Source organism: Pomacea canaliculata, linkage group LG8 (assembly GCF_003073045.1).
Source record: "Pomacea canaliculata isolate SZHN2017 linkage group LG8, ASM307304v1, whole genome shotgun sequence".
Lineage (NCBI taxonomy): Eukaryota > Metazoa > Mollusca > Gastropoda > Architaenioglossa > Ampullariidae > Pomacea > Pomacea canaliculata.
In genome coordinates this window covers 3,896,238-3,917,420 of record NC_037597.1, presented here as the reverse complement: position 1 = coordinate 3,917,420, position 21,183 = coordinate 3,896,238, and the positions used below count along the sequence as shown (strand labels likewise).

Genomic DNA, 21,183 nt, shown 5'->3' with positions numbered 1-21,183 from the left:
CTAAGGGGGAACGTGGCTAGCACAGTGTTTAGGAGAAAGGCTATTGCAGGAGGTGCATATGATACTGAGAAGAATTCAGCAGATAAAGAAGTTACCATAACAAAACTGTTATCAGTGTATACACCGTAGATTTCGGTAATTTTCATTAATTTTATCTCTACTCTTTTTACAATGATTTCCCACACCCACTCCAAATATAAATATCTATATGTTATTGAGTTTGCCCTGCACACTTAAAATGGGCATGACTTTCCCATTTTAGGCAGTCATTATGGACAGTTTTAACCAAACTCAAATATTCCTGGTATTAATCATGCATACCTGTAATTTTCACCTGCATATGCACTCATTTAACGAGGCAGGTATGCATGCAAGGAACATGAAAAATAAACAGGAAGATGGTCAAGTTTATTTTCAAAAACACACTAGCTGTCTGTAACAGTGGTGAATGTAAGAAGATACCCTCCCGTGCCAGACATACTCATCTGAGGGTGTGTTCGAGATGGCAGGACCTGTAAGCAAAATGTCAAATGTGAATTGCTGAACGGGTAAATTTAAACATTCATGATTAAGCATGTAAATGCAGCTGGCAAGACAGAGTTCTTGAGCCTAACCAATCCTCATTCATCTCCTTAAGACAGACACACACACTCAAGCATGCTTCAAGTAAGACAATAAAGCTACCTGGTATTCTCTGTACCATGTTTCTGACAGCCGTCGCTGAATGCCCAGATTCTTCTCCTGTACTAGATTATAGCATTCAACCAGAGGCTGCAATAAACAAAAGGCATACATGGTATTAAATGACTAGCACATGGAATTGTAAACTCCTAGAACTTGATGGATGGGATTGTTTGCTACAGGCTGTGTTCATAAACATGCATCAGCAAGAAAGCTCACGAACTCCTACTTTTTTTTTTTAATGGGTAATTAAGTAATTACCAACACAAAAATTTTATATATTTAATACATAATTTTTCCAGCCTTCAACATTTAATGGAACATAACTAGGTGTTTACTGGGTAATTCAGTAGCCAGTAATAAAAAAAAATAATATAATTTTTTCAGCCTTAATCACTTAATGAAATATAACTAGAAAATGTTTATGCCTTTACCTCCTTGTGTTGTGAGAAAACCACAACTGGACGAGAAGGTGGCACATATGGAAGCAACCTTTGAAGAAGTGTTGCTGGATGGTATTTGGCAGCAATGATAAGACTGTAAACCAAACATGACATCTGACAATTCTTAGTTTGTTAGACAACTTCAAAAAAAATAAAATAAAATAAAAAAACCTCACATGGTGTATGTCATGCAACAGATGCACTTTATGCATTTTTAAAAATCAAAGCAGTTGTTATTATATTATTTTTATATACCCAGCAGTTACTTCCAGAGATCACCATTTACTTTGACAAACCATATTGTTACAGCCTTAACAAAGTTGAATCGACCCTTGCTATAACCAAATCATCCCAGGGTTAGGGTTAGCTGATTTCAATGTTCTCAGAAACATTTGGGTGACGTGGTTCTGGATTGAAATGATTGCCTCACCAAACACAATAGCAGATAATCTGACTGTTTATAGCTAATAACTATGCTCACAATGTAAGTAAAATTCTAAAGACCACAAACAAATCTTTTCCTTACCTGTCTATTAATCTCCCCTTCAATATTTCTGCTGCCTTGTTTGATCTTTCTGTCTTAATCTGCTTCCTGCTTTCTTTGTCTGCCTGAAGGTTAATTCAAAAATGAAATGAATAAAATCGTGACAAACAAATCAAAAACCAAATATAAAAATTACATGTTCCAACATTTTCTTCAAGTCATAAAAAAGCTGTACACATGGAGATTTGCATATAACACATCTAACTGTTGATGCCTGTTGCTCATGGAAGTTATGAAAGTGGGTTTTAATTAAAATACTTGACTGGCCAGAAGCTGAAGTCTGTTCTTTACATCAAGAAATTATTCTTGCTTCCTTCGCAATATAGTCTATCTACCTCCTTTAGTTCCTGTGCTTTCCTTTTGCGGCCCTCTTCTTCTTGAACACTCCCATCTTCATCCATTGCCTCATCAGCTTTTTTCATGGCAATGTCTTCCTTTGTACTCCCATTTCTGCTGGTATCAGCCTCTTTTTTACTATCAGCTGGACTTCTGTTCTTAACGACATCATCTGGAATGTCCACACACTCTGTCTCCATCTTCTTCTCATCGTCTTGTTCGACAGCACTATCACAGTCCTCCAGCACCTTAGGTTTTTCAGTCTTCTCCGTCACTTCCGTACATAAAGGAAGATTTTCAGAACACACCCTGGTGTTATCTGTGCTGCATTCCAGCTCCGCCAGCTTGTTGAGTGGAAATTCATATAAGATCTGCATATGTTCTTCAGAGAAGTTGAAGTATGATACCACATGTCTAAAAAAAAAAAATTAAATAATAAAACATTCTGGTTAGCAAAAAAATAAAATAAAATAAAAATGTTATTGTCATAATGAAATTAAAAAATACAAACATTTTCAGGATAAAGTTTTTATTTAAAAACTAGATGAGATGCTATCCACTAAATAAACAAAATGTGGGATTGGAGTGGGGAATAGAACCAGCCATGTTTATCCCACAAAAGGGTTATGAATACCAGATAAATATTCTTCACAAAAGGTTCTGAAGTATACAACCCAAGACCAAATGTTAGAATTGCAAAAACCCTCTGATGCAAGAGTGGATACTATAAATTTATTTGATGGTATGGCCACTTACCTGTTCATATCGTTTCCTGGGAACAGGTGAATAACTTTTCCCAAGCCTTCAGATATGGAAAGAAGAGCACTTTATTCTAGTACACACAAAAAAACTACAAATAAACCTCAAAGGCTTATGCTTCAAAGATAAAACAGACAAACAGTAGGTTTGTTACGTTCAGATTGCAAAGGCTTGGGGAAAAGGGAATAGCTGCAAAAGCAAGTTCTGGTTTTTAAAATCCCCAACTGAACCTAACAAAAATGGTTTGAAGGATGAAACATGCTGGGGATAATTGTTCCAGATTTCCAGAATGAAGGCATTATGCACACAGACTTGAATGGATTATGCACATTGAAGAAAGAGAAGATAGACATGTGTTTATGACACCTTCTTAGCTAGTATTTTAAAAAACCTCTTTGTTGCAAACACAAATATACTACCACATATTGTACAAACCTTCTTTACAAAGTAAAAACCTAAGTCTCTGTATTATGGAGACATTAATATTATTTGTAACTTATAAAGAACAAGACCAGTAAAGTTTCTATTATGCACATTACATTTTTGTGAAATCTGCAAAGACAAGAACAGCGAATTTATAAAAATGTAGGTCATTTTTACAGATAATATTCGTCGCATACATAAAAAGTAACATGAAGGTTTATTGCACGACACTGCCAGACCACTAGAACTGTTCTTGTGTCGATAACAATCTCCTATAGATTTTTACTAATGTGAAACAGTAGATCAGTCAGTCCTAATGGCCACACCTGACAATTCTTCATTTTAAATTCATGCTCTGTTTTCTAGATCAAGATCTTCTGCCATGACAGTTTATGTGACTAAAATGTCATCTATTTTTAAACAGTTTTAGATGCTATGACTACAACTTTAGACACATACCTCCCATTCTCTCCATGACAGAGCCCAGAACCAGACCATGACAAGATTCCACCACAGCAATTGTAGCTCCAGCCATGACGCTGCCATAGCATAAAAGCTGTGAGAGGCTATCTGCTCGTAGATTGCTGAAAGTAAATATGATGTTTATCACAAAGTTACTGTCATGATTCACTAAGCTCCACAAAGTAACTTGACACAATGATTTTCACTTCATGCAGAATGCAGGACAAAGTTATATCCAGTGATAAGGAGGAAAAGATACTTTTTTTTAAAATTACCAAATTTTCATGGGTGACTGCTTGAAGACATCTAAGAGATGGTGAGCATTTGGTTCCAGCACCCGGAACTCAAGGATGTGTCTTGTAAGTGTGGGAAAAAAAGGGAGACAGAGATTAGCAATAAAATAAATCATTACATAATTGTATGGATTCTACAACAATCATCTGTGGCTTCTTTGTTTTCTTGAACAATAATAGATATCATCCTGGAGGGCAATTTCAAGGCAGGAGTGCTAGTTCAGCACAACTTTCTCATGCTAGACAATAAATGAAAGAATGTTTGTGCATTTGATTGGACTGCAATGACTTTTTTTGGGGTTTTTTTTTTAGCTCTCTCCAGAGGTTTGTTTCCTTCACTTGCAAGATGATTAAATTTTATGACTATTTGTTTATCAAGTTATTTGTTTAGGTAGCTGTCAATTCAAGGAGCTTGTTGAAGCCCAGTAACTGACCAGCATGTATCCATCTATTCACATATCTACTTAAAACAAAGCTCTGTAGAAACTGCTAACTCATACTGCAACCGTAAATATGAAAAGAAGACAAAAGTTAAACAGGAAGTGACCTAACACAATGCCCTTTCAGCTTGTTCATCAAACCTGGATAATGTAATTAGCATGTGTGCTTGGCTGAGTGTACACTTAATTTCCAAAAAGATTGCAAAATATTTTTTTAGATATTGTCACTTCAACAATGCATACCTCTTACTTTTTTTCTTGATGTATTTCTCTTGAGAAAATTCTGTCTTGGTTTTGAATGTTTCGCTCTGCTCGATCAGCTTTTCAACAATAGCCTGAAACAGTTCACAGACACAGAAACTTCTTGGCTCACATTCATGGATGCACAAAATAAGAAATATAAGAAATCTCAAGTAAAAAATTATTTCAGAGTGCAAGTGTGCATAAGATCCTAATCTGTCCACAGGAAAAAAAAACGTTTCTTGGACAATGTAAGGGAATGCATTTCAAACTGAAAATTTGAGAAACAGTTGGTTTCAAGCTGATGTGATCAAAAAAAAAAAAAAAGGTATTTTCAAAATAATATATGTCATAGCCTTACTTCATTCATAGCAAAACATTGTCTTCTAAATGGCAGAACCTAAACAAAACAAAGGTGATAGAATCACTCACCTGACCACAAACACCCTCTTCTTTCATTTTAATGATTTCTTCATGAGAGAGCTTTTGATTCTCTTCAGAACCCACTAAGCCTCGGTTGTCTTTTCCTGACATTCCATCTGTTAAAAATCCCATAAAAACAAAATTATATCACAGACTCATTATAACAGCCCTTAGCTGATACAAAAATAATAAATAAAAGTTTCTGACTGTCTTTCTCACTCTTCATTAGCTGTGGATATTTCTTTTTGACACTTATAAGCCTGCCAGTCATAAACATGAAATTATATGCAACCTATTTTAGCACTCGACATTACTACACATTGCTTACATTGGCAGTGCTGTAACAACAACAGTAAAACAGCTATCCTTGGTTTAATATATCATAATAAACCTCAGGGATGATGAAAATAGCATTCCTCCTAAAATCATTTCACAACTTCTGATTTTTTTTAATATGAAAATTTGAAATTGATTCAGACCTTGCTCTAGACTAAGAAATGTTCATACAGTAGCACCCTCCCAGTAGTTAAACAACTTCCATTTCTTTTTTTAAATCAATTTGAACCTTCTTCTCTTGCAATAGCCACATTAATGGAGGTCTTGGTCACGACCACAGGAATAAGCTGCCCTTTCTCAACAGTAAACCGGGACCCATAATGCTGTCCAATCAGCTGTTCCCCAGCAATCTTGGCTTTCTCAAAGAAAATATGTCTGTAACAATTGGAAAACTATTTTTATATAAAAAAAACACAACTCAACAGGCCACTAAGTAAACCTTTATACAACTCCTAGGCATTATGCACAAAATTAATGCTCTTCCATAATCATTCTCCATCTATTCTGACATACAAATACTCATGACTGCACACATGTGAATGCTTACCAGTGAGCTCTATGTTGGCATTGTGATTTAGGCCCTTTCTTTACCTCAAAACCAAATACCAAAAGCTTCATCTATATAGGCACTGCCCTTCCTACTTACACATCTAGATTTTCTACAAACTTTTCCTTTCTTCCTCTCTATTATAATTTTTTTTTTTATATCCTAAATGCAAGGAAACATGACAAAGGATGGATCGTGACATTTTATTTCTCTCCTCATGCATTTTAGACATTCTATTAAGTGTTTTCTTGCATGTCACATTACATTCCTTGATTTTTTTTTTTAATACCAGGCTATACATATGCTGAAGGGTCATAAATGTGCATAACTGACGTCGCCCTCTGAGTGTGTAAGAGAGAGAGGGTAAAAAAAAATGATTCCTCTGAAAATGTTTATAAGTGCTGTCAGTATTATCACAAACCATTCTCACCCACTATATCACTATTTCCAAATGTTACCCTCTGGCCGTATATGGAAACAACTGGTCGCCAAAAAGAGTGCTTTTGCCAAGTCCTTTAAATATACCAACTGCAATATCATTCTTTAGCAGGTTTAAGAAATGTACCTAGTGTAAGTGTATATATCTCTGGGATCGGGGGGAGGGTTAAGAGTGTAGATATTGTATGGGTGTGTGGGATGCGACTGCGTGTTGTTTAATTTATTGCTCTCAACAAAGAAAAATTTATCTGTTGTAAGCAGGAATAGACAATAATGACGTATCTATCGCAACTTCTACAGATCTTACATCACGAACACATGCACTTACTTTTTCTTACAAATCTGAAACACTTTTGAATGGTCGTCCCTTTTGAATACTACATAGTATCCCTCCTGAATTGTTTTTCGTTCTGTCATTATATCGGTATTCCAGACGAGCACAGTTTCGATATTGTTTTTAGGAACACAGCAAAAGGAAGCGCATGTACCGGAAGTGAAGAAGGAAAAGCAAGTCAGCCTGACCAGACCAGCCTGACTATATAGTAATAAATCTTTTAGAGGAAAGAGGAGAAATACTGCGTGATAAATTTGAAACAAAATCAAATCAATAGATTTTTTTACAAGGGATGTGTTAAAAATGTGACAAAATACATAAATAATTCCATAACTCAATGTTCCAATATGGTCCATTCTCATATAGCTCCACAAAATTACAGACGCAAACTGAAAGCAGCATCTCTCGTGTCTGTGTGTCTTGAAGAAGTAAACTGAACCAGAGAAGAAAGTTACAGAGATGAGATTTTAAAGGGACATGAAAAAGGTCTTAGACTACAAGAAAAAACCTTCGAATAGCTAAAATATCAATGAAGTTTTTACCTGTATTCTTGCGACTGGGATTGAGACCTCTTAAAACTGTTTACATTCCATCTCGATTTAAGTTAAAGTATTTGCGTGAGGGACAATTAAATACAATGAAGCTCGACACACCAATTTTTCAAAAATTGTTTACACCGGAACTGCAACGACTAGAATCTCTCTTTTCTAAATATGGGCATGAATTAAGAATAGCAGGCGGTGCAGTGCGTGACTTATTGATGGATATAGAGCCTCATGATGTCGACTTTGCTACGACAGCCACGCCAGAACAGATGAAAGAAATGTTCGAAAAGGAGAAAGTGCGAATGATAAATAACAAAGGCGAGAAGCATGGTACGATAACAGCACGTATCAACGACAAGGTACATGTACTAGACCCTCTAATGAAGAGTACTTTCACAACTAGGTTTGCTTAACATTCACATTTATTCGTTGGAAGTCAGTAATTATAATGAACTATTTGAATTTTCTTTGATTATTATAGTTTAGGTAAGTGATACGGTACCATATAGTGTTTTTGAATCTTAGCCCTAGATGATATATAAGGCATCCACTAGAGACCCTTTTTGTCTAATTGTTTTGGATACTTAACAGGAAAATTTTGAAGTAACAACCTTGAGGATAGATGTTGTCACAGATGGTCGTCATGCAGAAGTGGAATTTACTCATGACTGGCATCTTGATGCAGGTCGACGTGACCTCACCATTAATGCTATGTTTCTTGGTCAGTGTTTTTCACTTTGTGTCCATGTGCTTTACATTGAGACATGAACTATAGCTGTTGTATTGCATTGGATACAGCTTGTTTAAATCATCAGACTAAAATTTTAGTTCTTTTGAAATAAGATGCTCATTGGAAGTGGTTTTTTCCAAAAGTACAGACTTAAGATTAATTTAGCTCATTTTGTCATTTACTATTTCCAGTAGGAAACTTTCATCATTTGTTCCCATTATTACAGGTTTTGATGGGACTCTTTATGACTATTTCAATGGCAAGGAAGACCTTGATGCACGGCATTTGCGCTTTGTTGGGTCACCATCAGAAAGAATATGTGAAGATTATCTTCGCATTCTTCGTTACTTCAGGTATGAAATGACCAAGCTGTATCTGTATAGGAGAGCAATACAGGTCCACTGGGACCTAGTCTTTTCAAGCTCATAGAATCTTACAGGTTGTCAGTGCCATTTGCAGCTTCAGCAGTTTTATTAGATTGCAAAGTTTTAATGTTAGTGCATCAAAAAATTTGCTAATAACATACTGAAGTACTCAAATTTTTGGATGAGCACCAAGACCAATGCTACTTGTGTCATATAAATAAAATATAGTAGCAGGTTTGGCCTATAATGAACCCAGTGGTTTGCTTTGGCTTATATTTCAGATTTTATGGCCGTATTGCTAAAGGGCCAGACTGCCATGAAAAAGATATTTTGACTGCCATTGAGGAAAACAAAGGTGGATTGGCTGGTGAGAGCAAATATTAACTTAAGACCAGGAAATTTTAAAAAGGCTTTTTTAAAAAAAACTTACTTCAGTAGTTAAGTGTTTTGTTTTTGTTTTTTGTTTTTTGTTTTTTTTAAATGTGTTGAAATCTATCAGTTGAATTTGAAAACTAGAAGGCAGAGCACAAGATACAATTTGTATACTTTTTATAACTTGACTGTGTATAATAATAGAATTTGTGACTTTTTTCAATCTATCTACCCAGCAGTGTTTGGCTGTCAAGTGAAAGGCACAAAGAAGCCAAATAGTTAATAAGTATTGGTGACAGTCAAAGCTATCTTCCTTTTTTATGTAAAATAGAGTTATTTAAAAGTAGCATGTATGTGAAAGCACACGAGACCAATGAAGTAATTGGGTTTTTTAAAATAATGATTGCAATATAATTTGGTTAAAGATGCAGTTTTGTAGAGTTTACAAAGAGTTATCAAGAGATTACAAATATTCATTAGTACTTGCATGCAAGAAAGAATGGGCCTCTTCCTGTTTCTGTTCTTTTTAGGAGTTTCTGGTGAGAGGCTGTGGATGGAACTGCGCAAGATTTTGTGTGGACGTTTTAATGAACCTATCATGCAGACAATGTTGAAGCTGGGCATTGGCCAATACATTGGTAGGAAATTTGGTCACAGATTTGTTTCAGGATATTTAAGCAAGTAATTTTCCAGAGTAATAAAACAAACTGATTTGTTTTCAGGAGCTTAACTATTTTAACCTAAAAGATAAAAGTAAAGAGTCCTATACCCTGGATGCATGGACCATGAATATGGTTCACTACATCTAGGTCATGAATTAAAAGGTGGAGCATTCCTTCTTCTTTTTTACCTTCCCTGATAAATCGTATCAAGTAGTAGTTAGCCTTTTTCTGCAGAGTAGCTGCTAGGAAAGCAGATGTTCTTCAATCATAAGTCTGAGGCTTTAAACTGGTGACCTTGTGGTCAGGAGTTGAGCTGTCTAACTGCTAGCGTGTCTTGACTCCTCTACTTTTTCACTTTTTAACTCTAATTCTTTATGTGTGCTTACCATTTTAATGTGTATTTGTGCCAAAACTTGTTACAGTTGGTGACTGGCATTATAATATAAATTTGTGTACAAGTTTTCAAAAAATTTAGTTTATAAAGTGTATAGATGTTTCACGATTTAAAAGTACTTATATCATATTGAAAAGAAAGGTGTCCCACTCCTACCAACAAGAATTGTGACAAAGTCATATGCATGTGACCAAACCTAACAGTTACCATTCAACCATTATTGCATTTTGTTTCAAAAGTCAACCTTTTTTAAGTCATTTTTATTTCCTAGCTCCCTTGGCTCTTTCTTTTTGTTACAGCAACTGTCAAATTTGGTTACTTATCAAGTCTACAGTTTACTGTTTGCTATGTCTAACAAAGGAATTCTGTTCACATTTCTTTGTAATTCTTGCAGGACTGAGTGATAATGTGAATGTTGATGAATTTGCAAGGGTTTGCATTAACACTTCAAATATGGATCCACTCCCAATTACAGTTCTGACTGGGCTTTTGTTGTGTGAAGATGATGTAAGTATTTTAATTTCACCGGTTACCACATTCCTGTCAAATCTGTGCCATGTACTACTTGTGATTAATGATTTAATGCTACAGATCCTGGAAAGCTGTGCCTACCCTGTAAGGTAAGGGCAAAGGTTGTCCCCAACATTTTTAGTTTGTTTTTGGGAGCAAGGTGTTAGAGGCCTCACTTTTTTTTGGGTCCAGCTTTAATGAGGGCATTTCCTATCTTCTCTCTCCTGCTGCTACATTGCTCAAAGGAAGCTTGTCGATCAGGTATAACTGTCATTTCACGTAATCAAAATGTTGTAGGTAAAATCCAAACAATGTGACCTTGTTTAATAATAATATGAGAATCTATAAAGCGCAATATCTCATCTAAAGGCTGACTCATTGCGCTGAACAAGATCCCAAAACAGTAACAAAGATGTAGAACAAGTTAACAAAATAGTAACAAAGATGAATAACAGGATTACACAATAGTAGCAAAGATATAGAACAATCCTGCATTCTGTCTGTAAAGGGCGATCACTGTAGATTTAATGGTAACGACTCCAGAGGATGAGGTTAGTGACATCAGGAGAATACTGGGAAAATACTGAGTAATCTTATAATAAACTTAAATAATCTAATACTAAGAAGAATAAAGGAGATTTATATAGCAGTTTTCCAAAGATTTGCTCCGTGTGTTTTACATGAATAATATATAGAATATATCATCAACCATGCAGCCATATTCGCATATAACAGACTTGCTCACTTCTACAAAACACTCACACCCATACACAAAATAAATTAGACATGTTATGCATGCTTATGGTCAGGACAGGGTCTCAGTGAAGTTATTCTGAAAAGATGAGTCTTAAGTTTAGACTTAATGATGATAAAAGAATCAGTGATGAAGCCTAGCAAGTAATCCATTCCAGGTTGATGGGGCTTGGTAGGAGAAAGACCTCTATCCATATGTTTCTTTCATAGCTAGTTTACAAATGTTTATCAAGCATTAAGAAATAAAACCGTTATATCCTTGTTTGCATGTAATAGTTAATAAATGCTGCATCTAGTGACATATAATTCCAACATTAGTGTAGCACCAGTTTGAAGAATATAAGTTATTTTCTCCTCCAGGTTCAAAGACTAAACAAACGCTTAAAGATGTCAAATGAAGAAACCAGAACTGCATCCTTTATTGTGAAACATCGTGAGGACAAGATTGACCTAACCACACCCATGCGATACTGCATGGACCTGTACAATGACACAGTTGGCAAAGAACCTAAAGTGAAAGACAGAATTATCGAGCTCTTAAAATACAAAGGGAAAAAAGACCTGCTTGACCAGTTTGTGGAATGGATTCCTCAAAAGTTTCCAGTCACTGGACATGATCTCTTCATGATGAATGTCCCTAAAGGACCTGTCTTTGCTAAGGCTCTTCATGAGCTGAGACAGATCTGGAAAGGCAGTAATTACTCCATGTCAAAAGAAGACCTGTTAAGTCAGCTGCATGATGTGCTTAAAAGAATACAGTAAAGCTGCCTGTCAACTATCTATGGATTGATCTTAAACAAGGATTTGTATTTTGTATTTAGGGGCTTGGTTACAGCATGCAGCACTAAGCTTGAGAGCTTAGCAAGAAACCAAGAAATCAATTGGTATTGTAGGCAAGCTATGGACCATGTGAACATTGACTAAGAAGTAGCTTTCAGAGGTAAATGCCAGCAGACATGAGGGCTGCACTCTAAGGTATTGCATCATTAGTGAATCACAGAGTTTGCTCTGTATAAGATGTTTAGGAATATTCTCTTTACAATCCCCTAGCCAAAGATTGAAGTGTGTTTATGCTTCAGTAGGGTGACCTTACAATAAAGTGTGATACATATCATTTTCGTGTTGCATCTTCTTTGCCAACTAGCCAGAATGAAAAATTTAGGGATTTACATCCAGAACACTAGACTGAAATTTTATTTATAGAACAGTTAAGGCAAACAAAATTACTTTAGATACTTATGTAAATATAAGTAAAAGGGTGACATACACTTCTCATGAAATTAACACCATCTGAATTTTGAAGAACATGTTAAAAAAATAATAATAAAGTTGAGAAAGTTTACTCTACCATCAGTAGTTTGCTCATAGTGCTCTTAAAAAATAAAAGCAATAATAATGGAAGCAGTTCATTGTGTGCCAGTTTAGCATAGCTACTCATGTTGAAGCTGGTGCTGAAGATGCTTTTCTATAAGGATGCAACAGTTCTGCAGGTGTGGCAGTAGAAATTGTCCAGAAAAAGAAGTGGCACTGACACAGAAATCAATCCAGGAATGTAGCAAATAGTATGACAGATGCACAAAGCAATGTTAGAAAACTTGACCCAGATTAATGGGCAACGATGAAAAGTTACACTCTAGCCAGTTACACCGAGGGATATTATTCTCCTAATTCAACAATGGAAAGATAAAACTGTTGGTCCAATCCATTTCTCCACAGTTTAATACAAATGCGTTCAAGCCACATTCCACAATAAAGCAGGGACTGCAGATGCAGTATAAATAGTTTTATTTGTATAAAATGATTACATGTTTGCATTTCATATAAATGGCAAAATGGAAGTTATCAGTGTTTATATAAGTAGATATTGTGTATATATATATACAATAAAAAGTTGTAGGCTCCTGTTTCATTATTTACACAATATTTTTGAATACTTTGTCCAAATGCTCTACATTCCTGCATATTGTCTATGTACAGAGCAGTAATCCAGTTTGGGGGCTTTTTAAACTGCAAGCAGTTGTCTGTCCTGTGCATTATCACCCTCTCAAACTGATTCTTGCAAATATGCATAATACAAACATTACTGAAATAATGGAATGACTAAAAAATGGTATTTCATAATTTAACCAATTAATGAAATCAACCCAAAGGACACAATTTTTAACAAATATTGCTGGACAAAGGACCCAGTCTTCTACTTTCATGATACGATTTGTGGAATGCTCAAAGGCTTGGGTGTGTGGGTAAAGAATATTACCACAGTCTACAGAATCTTTGCAAGACAGCATATACATTCTTTCACATTGAAGCTCCAAGCCTCAAATAAACCCGTTTTACTTCTGCAAATATGCATAATCACCACCAAAAAAAAAAAAAAAAAAATTCATCAGAAATGATGCTTATCAACCAGCACAAAGAAGATAGAGAAAGCAGATTCATTTTCATGAAAAAGCCGGAAAGGAAGCCAACATCTGCATGCTTATGTGCCTTGTCTTCTTACCTAATTGGTAAAATCTTTTAAAAGAATTTTTCTCCTATTTTTTAATGACATTTTCCACAATAATTAAAGCAACAAGCGTAGCCATAATTTGACATCTTGACATGTTATGCACTTCAAAACTGAGTATAAGTATTTGTATTTAGACTCATCATTTTACTTTTTTTTAAGCATTTTGTATGAAAAAATATTAAATTTATGAAATGCTTTTCATAAACACACATGCTGTGGCTGCTTAGAGAGGTCTGTGATGGAGAATGGCCAGTAATATAAAGTAGCAGCAGGACAAATGTTTTCAAGGATGTTGATTAAAAACAACTCAAACTAAATCAACAGATCGAACATGGACACGGACAACCCTAAAGTCCTATTCTGTGGTTATCAGCAGCATTATTTAGATGAAGATGATGCCAGTAAGCTGCTAAATCTAATGTGTGCAGGTGATCAGATGAAGGAGGCAGCAAACACTATCTAATCCTCTTCGTGCATCAGGTTGCACATAAGGCCTCAACCAGAGTCCGCCACCGATGTCGATCGACTGAAACCCGCTCTAGGTGACCCCATGTCCAGCCCTTTCCTTTCATCTCCCTTTCCACTGTTCTTCTAGCAGCAAACACTGCCTGCCCTCGGACATAATGAGTTCAACTCCATTCTTTTAAACACCTGCCACCTTGTAACTTTATTGCAAATTAATCAAATGTTTTCTTGGCACATTTCCAGGTTACCATCTTTATCATGAGCCATGAATAAATGAAAAAGCTTAATGTCTGGTTATGTCAGTACATTTTGAAGAGGAAAAACTATCCCACACCCACCCCTCTCCAAACAATCCAATTTCTTTTTTTAATGTTTTCCAACCTGTAAAGTGGACATGTCAATTAACAACCTTCATTTAGTATGTCAGGCATTCTGTGCTGTGCTAATAGTTAGTGTTCTTATATTAAAACAAATCCCCTCTGAGAGCATTTTCAACATGTCAGTCCCACTGTGCAGTGTTAATAGTATTTTTATTTTAAAATTAAGTCCCTCTAATGTAGCTAACAGAATCCAGCCACAAAAGCTGAAATAGAAATGAAACAACAAAATGAATGACAGTCCTTTGTTTAAAGCATAAGCAACATCAATAGCACACTGTAAAAAGTCCACCATAACCAAACAGCAACACAGCTGTTTGATTATGAGAGATATCAGCTAGGTACACATGAAAAGATGCAGGAAAAATCCCACTACAATTTAAAGAAAAAATACCAACAGAGCCACCATTCACAACCAATCAGTCTTCAGTGCATACAAAAATATTGAGAAACCTGGAAAGATTTACCCAATAAAAGGATGCACATTTCACAAACATAATTTTGCCACTGAATTGACAAATTTAACAGAAGGGAAAAAAAGTTTTTTTGTACAATAAAGTATCACACCATTTAAAATGCAACCAAAAATTATGAAGAGTAGGGCTTTGAAGAGATTTTGCTTTTAACCAAAATACACACATCTCTGGTACATACTAATAATATCACTTGTGTAAAGAAGTGCCATTTCAATCTCATCCTTGCACATGTGCATTCAAACATACACAACCTCTAATATTTCTGATATATATGCACATCCACATACACAAATCATTAAGTCTATCACATTAATCTGACTTCTGATTCCACACCCAAATAACTGAACTGTGTCTACTTTGCAAAGTAATGTCAGCGTGACAAAATGTTCTCTGCACTCTCTTTTTAATGCATGCTGACCAGGTACAAGCTAATTTATCATGGCTGCTTGACATTTTCTGAGTGTTAACACTGGGACACTGCACAAACTCACATAGTTTCAGGTGAGAATGTCGTTTTTTTGTTTAGTTTAAAGCAAAGTATTCTGGAAAAGTTAATTCAATAGGCTATTCAGCATTTCCAATTCTGCTGTTTCGACCAATATGACTTTCAGAATTTTTTAAAAAAGAAGAAACAAATGCTAAATATCAAGTGATTTGTTTCAGTTAAATAGCAAAGAAATGCCACAGCAGTTATGCAACAGTCACAGACCCTAAAAAGGCTGTCAATTTTTGTACATTAGAGATAACAGAATGATCTATGAACAAAAAATGCGAGTTCTAAATAAAGCACAACCTCTCAATATAAAAATTGCTGTGCACAGTTACAAATACAAAGCCAATAAACTGCTATTTCAAGTGTTCACGGTGTTAATTTGTGCATATAATGTGGGCATATTTATTTTAAACTTTCTCTTTAAAATGGCCTTGGGAAAAATCTGTACACTGCTATGGCTTGAATATGTCCTGGTCTTGCCAAGCACACATAGTCTTGTATAGGGAAATGTGTACCTCAAGGCCTAGGATGGTTCAAGAAATTAAATGAAGAGTAAAATATAAGGCTACGACAATGAAGCTACATTTGTATGGGTCAATCTACTGTGGCTAAAATGCTGCTTAAACAATTTTTCCAACTTTCCAAAAATTCTTTTGCAGTGCTTCCTGTTCCATGCAGCCAACTTTTAATCAAATTATGTCTTGCTTTTATCTTTAAAAATCTGTTTATTTATATAATAAGAGAGCAGAATTTAAAAAATAAAAACAGAGGAGCAAATTAAAAACAAACTCCCCAGCAGAGGAAAGAACAGAACGGCACATGCTGTGAAAGCATGTGTTGTAAACTTTGCATGCAATGAAAACATCAGTAACTGTTGCTGCATACATAGAAAGTATCCCATGGAATGAATTCATGAAAGAAATTGGGAGCATGGAATTTTTATGCAAAATAATAAAATTTTCAATGGAAGCATTCTTGGTTACATAAATAAAGGCTACTTTATAGTGACAGTGGCTCATCTGTTCGTTTGAATGCAGCCACTGAGGAAGCCCAGCGCAGAAGACCTTCCATATTATTTGCTTTTTTTTTTTCTTTAGGTCTCACTTCCTTGCTAGATGTGTTCCTCCTGATTCATGCCGCTGCAGATAACTGTTTTCCCCTTTAGATAACATGATACTTAAGTTTTTTTAAAATTTTAATAATTTCTACAAATACCATCACAAAACACAACACAGATTGCTACACTTCCTGTGTGCTCAAATATTGCGACACAGTGCTTGTGTAAAATATGTAGATCGCTGTGCCAATGAATATTCAGTTGGCGAAACATCCACTGGAATAAAACAGTAGATCCAAGAGGCAACACTCCAAATGAAAAACTTGCAACTGAAAATGATCCATTTCTGCAGATGCCAACAATTACACACAGTCCTGACCTGATGAAAACTGGTAGCTCCTGATTATACGGCTCTATTTTGATTTAATTATTCAGAAGTTTGCATCATCTTGTACTTACAACACTGGTTATAAGAAGCAGTTACCAAGTGGTGATCAGATAAATGGAGACACATGTGGCATGACTGTGAACTGGCCCCTTCATAATTTTAGTTTCCACATTATGAACAGAAGACTTTCAAATCTTCTCTCATGCTGCTAAATGGGCAACCCAGCCCATTTTCATGATCACAATGAAAGACCTGGCATTTTACATGATACTGTTGTCAAGCCAATGTAAAGGCACCCATTGCGGTTCGTTGTCAATACGAAAGATTTCCTGTTTCAGTTCCTCAAATGTGCGTTCAATGTCCATGTTAACAATGATGACATCAAAGAGATGACCGTACATTTCTTCCATCTCTCTTCCCTTCTCTATGATTTCTTTCAGCTTCTCATCCTGAAACGAAGCAAATAGTAAGATAAAATAAAACCTCATTTTGCACGGATCCGAAAAAAAATGGGATCAGCTTAGAACCGAAATTTATCTGCTTAAACGATACTAAGCTTAATGTTTTCTTTGCCCATTAAACATCATTATGTATTATTTTTAAAATAGTCAAATGTACATTTCATTTTCATACTCTATTCTTATTTCCTTATACAAGTTTGGTTATCTGTCTTATTGGCTCAATATTTTGTGCATTGTAGCAGGTAATTGTTCCATAGCAATTTTCTTCTTACACACACACACAATCTCTTTTTGATTCTTTATTATTCATCAGTTGGTGCAGAGAGTGCTTCCTACTTGGCTGTTACGCTACACGATACAAATGTTCATTAAAATTCAACTAAAAGACATCAAAATAACTTGACTTTTGCCAAGTGAGTTGCATTTTATCAAGGTATTTCTTACCAAGAGAGGAGACAAAAGTACAAAAGGAAAAGCCTACCTAGAGTTAAGTCTTGGAATCAATCCCTAGTGATACTTGGGGTTAGAATGTTAAAAATCATCAACTTCAAGCACTACTTGGGCTTGAAACTTTACGTACAAATTGTTAACTCTGAACTATACTGATCTACTTTACACTGCATCTGGGGGAGTAGGGGTGGGGGGAATTGGTGTTTTACGCCATGCCAGCAACTGAGGCTATATTACGGCAAGGCAGCCAGCCCTGTAAAGAGATGCCACGTGCAGAAAAAGAACAGCATGCCCGAGACAAGAAATGAACTCTGGGCAGCCAACCTTCACTGTATTGGTGACAGGCGCTAACCGTTGCGCCACCGGACCGCTCATACATCTGGGGGAGTAGGGGGATTGGGGGATTTGGTGTTTTACACTAAGCCAGCAACTAAGGCTATATCACAGTAAGGCAGTCAGCCCTGTAAACAGATGCCACATGCAGAGAAAGAAAGTTTACCTAAGATGAGAGCTGAATCCAGGACAGTAAACCTTCACTGTATTGGTGATAGGCTCTAATTGTTGCCCAACTTGACTGCCCACTGCATATGGGGTCAAATCAGGTTACCCAGATACACAGAATTAATAATAAATATTTATTTTAGGATGCCTCACCATACCAAGACAGGCATTCTAGCCACTTCAAAAACTGCCCTGTGCAACTATTTAAAATTATAAAGCTCTAATCTTGACTAACAATGAAAGGCCCATATAAAGATGAGGTAAAAGATTCCACAAAAGGCAGCTCACCGTCGGCCGATGTTTCCCAAGATCCAGATGTAGCTGCTGAAGTTTCTCTAAGTTTGGTGGACAGATGAACACTGCATATGGCTTGAGGTCTGTGTTCCGCAACACTTTCAATGACTGAAAGACAAGCAGATATATCTCAAGTTAGACAGCATGCTTAGTGGCATTTGTGGGAAACAAAAAAGTAAGCCACACTGTATGCAATAACCACATTCTGTGGAGCTAAGATGACTAGAATGTGTGATAGTTAACTGTGTTAGCATACACAAACATGAATTACAATGCCAGGTTTATACAAAACTAGATCACAACCTGTGGGAGACGAGAGACGATAACAATGTAACTAAAATACTTTTATCAGCTCAAGAATAACATTTGCAACTCCATTATTCACTATTAGGCTAAAGTCACTCAGACATTGTTCATAAAATTCCCTTGTCCCCACTGAAGACAGAGATTTGTGATTCAGACTATATTTCTTGTGCAATAATGGCTCCACTTGCAGGAAAGGCAAATTGTGTGTGCACTAATGTCGCTGCACTGAAAATATGGAGCCTGAACAATGAGCACACACTCCCAAGTAAAGGATTCTAATTTTCGTGAAGCTGAAAAGTCTGACATGGTGCATGGTGCACGTCCTTTTGTAGGTGAAACTGGGAACCTGGCCATTTCTGTGAGAAGTGAGAGTTTTGGTACTGTGTATGCTATTAACACTTTGGGCACGATAGGCCATGATTGTAGCTTTGATAGGGAAGGTTATTTTCATTACTTTTATTGCAAATTTCAAACTTTCTCCTTTTAAAAAATGTATAGGTTTTTTGGTCTAATGTTTACCTGAAAGCAGCAATAATTAAAAAAAAAAACTTCACCTACTGTCGTCTTCACAGTCTTCAGTTATTAGCCGGTCTTTGTAATACTTATACTTTTATGCAGTGTTCAGAGGGTTAACTCTTCCCAGTTTGCACATGGATAATAAAAAAAAAATTTAAACCCTGTATTTGCTTCAAGGATGAACAAGAAAGTACAAGCTTTTACTAAATTTAAGGAGTTGGACACCCCAGAATCTACTCTTATTCACTTTTGACAAGCCAAAGCACAGATCAGATGGAGATATTTAAAAAACAATTGTTTTATAGGTCTCTAAGGTTGTGGTAAAATAGCAAACAACAGCTAATCACAATCCTCACCTCTGGCTCTAGATTCAAGATGCACTGCTTGCCCTCATTGATGACCTGCCTCACAGCCTGAAAGCTGGTGCCATAGAGGTTGTTCTGATATTCCCCATACTCTAAAAACTTGCCACTCAAAATGTCGGCCTCAAATACTGAGCGTGTGATGAAATGGTATTCCTTCCCAGGCTGCTCTCCAGGTTCTGGGGCACGACTGGTGTCTGTCAAGAAAAGATATCCTTGTAATCACTGGTTTACACTACCAGAAAAATATCTCTTGTATTTTTATTTGCTATCTTCAGTATTTTAGTTTGAGTATTGTCTTACTACTGTCAGGAATGCAGTTTAGGTGCGTACGTGTATGTGTATGGTCAGGATGGAAAGCATGGAAGTTGAAACAAGCACTAGTCAAGGGAATTCACTTAATTCACTTAGCAAGCATGTGAGTAGGTGAATGAGACTGCATTGCTGACATGACAGTAGAGCATTTTGAAATGGTTTGTTGATATTAAATCATAGTACTGGCTTTAAACAAAAGAAAACTCAAAAAAAAAAAAAAAAAAAAGAAGAAAAAAAGCACCAAGCCAGTATGAATTCACTTGGGTAACTTTCAATATAATACCAGGAAGCACACAGGAATAAAATAAAGTTTGTGATTTGTCCCTGTGTACTGTGTCCTAACAATTACTCAGTTTAGTCTTTGCCATGGAATTTTCTACACCTAACTGCTTTTCAATGGACTCTGACGCTGCACTCTTAAGGTGTTTTTATTTCTTTGTGGGAGGCTGTTGCCACATTACAGTATGCCATGCTGCTTGAAATGATCATGAATATTAGTGACAGTCAAAACTTAATGCACTGAGGTGGAAGTGCCCATTCTCTATGTCAAAAGTATGCATTGATGACTGACATGAATATGTTCAAATAACTACAGCCGACATCACCTTTTGACTTGGAAAATAGCTAAGTGTGTTTTATGCATTCAAAGTGTGTCATTGTTATCTATTTCTGTTTTAAATATTTCATTTTCATATGTTCCTATTATTTGCCAATTGTAGCAGATGCTGCATAATGTTAAATCATTTAAATTTTTTCTTAAATCAAACATCATCCATAGCAAGTCTGTAATGCTACTTACGTGGGACAGCAAAGGCAAATCTGTCACAGTCCCACTGCATCAAACGATTCCGAAGCTCCTGGCGACCAACATCAGGAGGTCCAATCAACACTATGGGCCGTTTATGATTTGGCTGCGGATAGTACCTGGTCACCTCTTCATATGTCAGGATCTCTTCAGCTTCTAGCAATGAAATACAAAGTCAGCCTTCACTACGTTAATTCATTTCAAGCATGTTTTATCAAATAGCTTCAAATTTCAAGTTTCTGAACATGAATCTGAACACCATCATTTAGACAGCTGATCCACTTTTTTTCACCCTCTAGCGCCATTTACCTGATCTGAATTGTGCTTTACAAACACTAACAAAAAATTTATACTTTTACACTGCTCTTTCATGCTCTG

At 36.0% G+C, this 21,183-nt stretch overlaps 3 protein-coding genes across 9 annotated transcripts in view; 1 reads left to right on the top strand and 2 right to left on the bottom strand.

The window, feature by feature from the left end:
• The window catches only part of LOC112570545 (MAGUK p55 subfamily member 5-like), a 63,693-nt gene that overhangs the window by 1,091 nt on the left and 41,419 nt on the right, over positions 1–21,183 (bottom strand). For 5 of the 7 annotated variants that reach the window (XM_025249049.1, XM_025249048.1, XM_025249052.1 and 2 more), the window contains 4 exons: positions 20,800–20,961; positions 19,680–19,882; positions 18,496–18,609; positions 12,793–17,244 (listed from right to left, as the gene is read on the bottom strand). In XM_025249049.1, the coding sequence (XP_025104834.1) occupies positions 17,056–17,244; positions 18,496–18,609; positions 19,680–19,882; positions 20,800–20,961 (668 nt within the window). In that variant the 3' untranslated portion in view covers positions 12,793–17,055. Of the gene's footprint in view, positions 1–6,022; positions 6,031–12,792; positions 17,245–18,495; positions 18,610–19,679; positions 19,883–20,799; positions 20,962–21,183 lie in introns of those variants that run through there. The other 2 variants (XR_003100645.1, XM_025249051.1) reach the window with 2 other exon arrangements.
• Positions 394–6,867, bottom strand: LOC112570548 (tRNA (adenine(58)-N(1))-methyltransferase non-catalytic subunit TRM6-like). Its single transcript, XM_025249057.1, has 12 exons — positions 6,694–6,867; positions 5,610–5,755; positions 5,054–5,160; positions 4,625–4,716; positions 3,924–4,004; positions 3,646–3,770; positions 2,761–2,806; positions 2,004–2,418; positions 1,651–1,733; positions 1,116–1,218; positions 685–771; positions 394–512 (listed from the first exon to the last, which is right to left on the bottom strand). Exons 1-12 carry the CDS (start codon positions 6,780–6,782, stop codon positions 426–428), a joined length of 1,461 nt encoding a protein of 486 aa, XP_025104842.1. The 5' UTR covers positions 6,783–6,867; the 3' UTR covers positions 394–425.
• Positions 7,073–12,641, top strand: LOC112570551 (CCA tRNA nucleotidyltransferase 1, mitochondrial-like). Its single transcript, XM_025249061.1, has 7 exons — positions 7,073–7,603; positions 7,836–7,965; positions 8,201–8,327; positions 8,621–8,706; positions 9,242–9,349; positions 10,162–10,274; positions 11,391–12,641. The coding sequence occupies exons 1-7, from the start codon at positions 7,229–7,231 to the stop codon at positions 11,790–11,792; spliced, it is 1,341 nt and encodes a 446-aa protein (XP_025104846.1). The 5' UTR covers positions 7,073–7,228; the 3' UTR covers positions 11,793–12,641.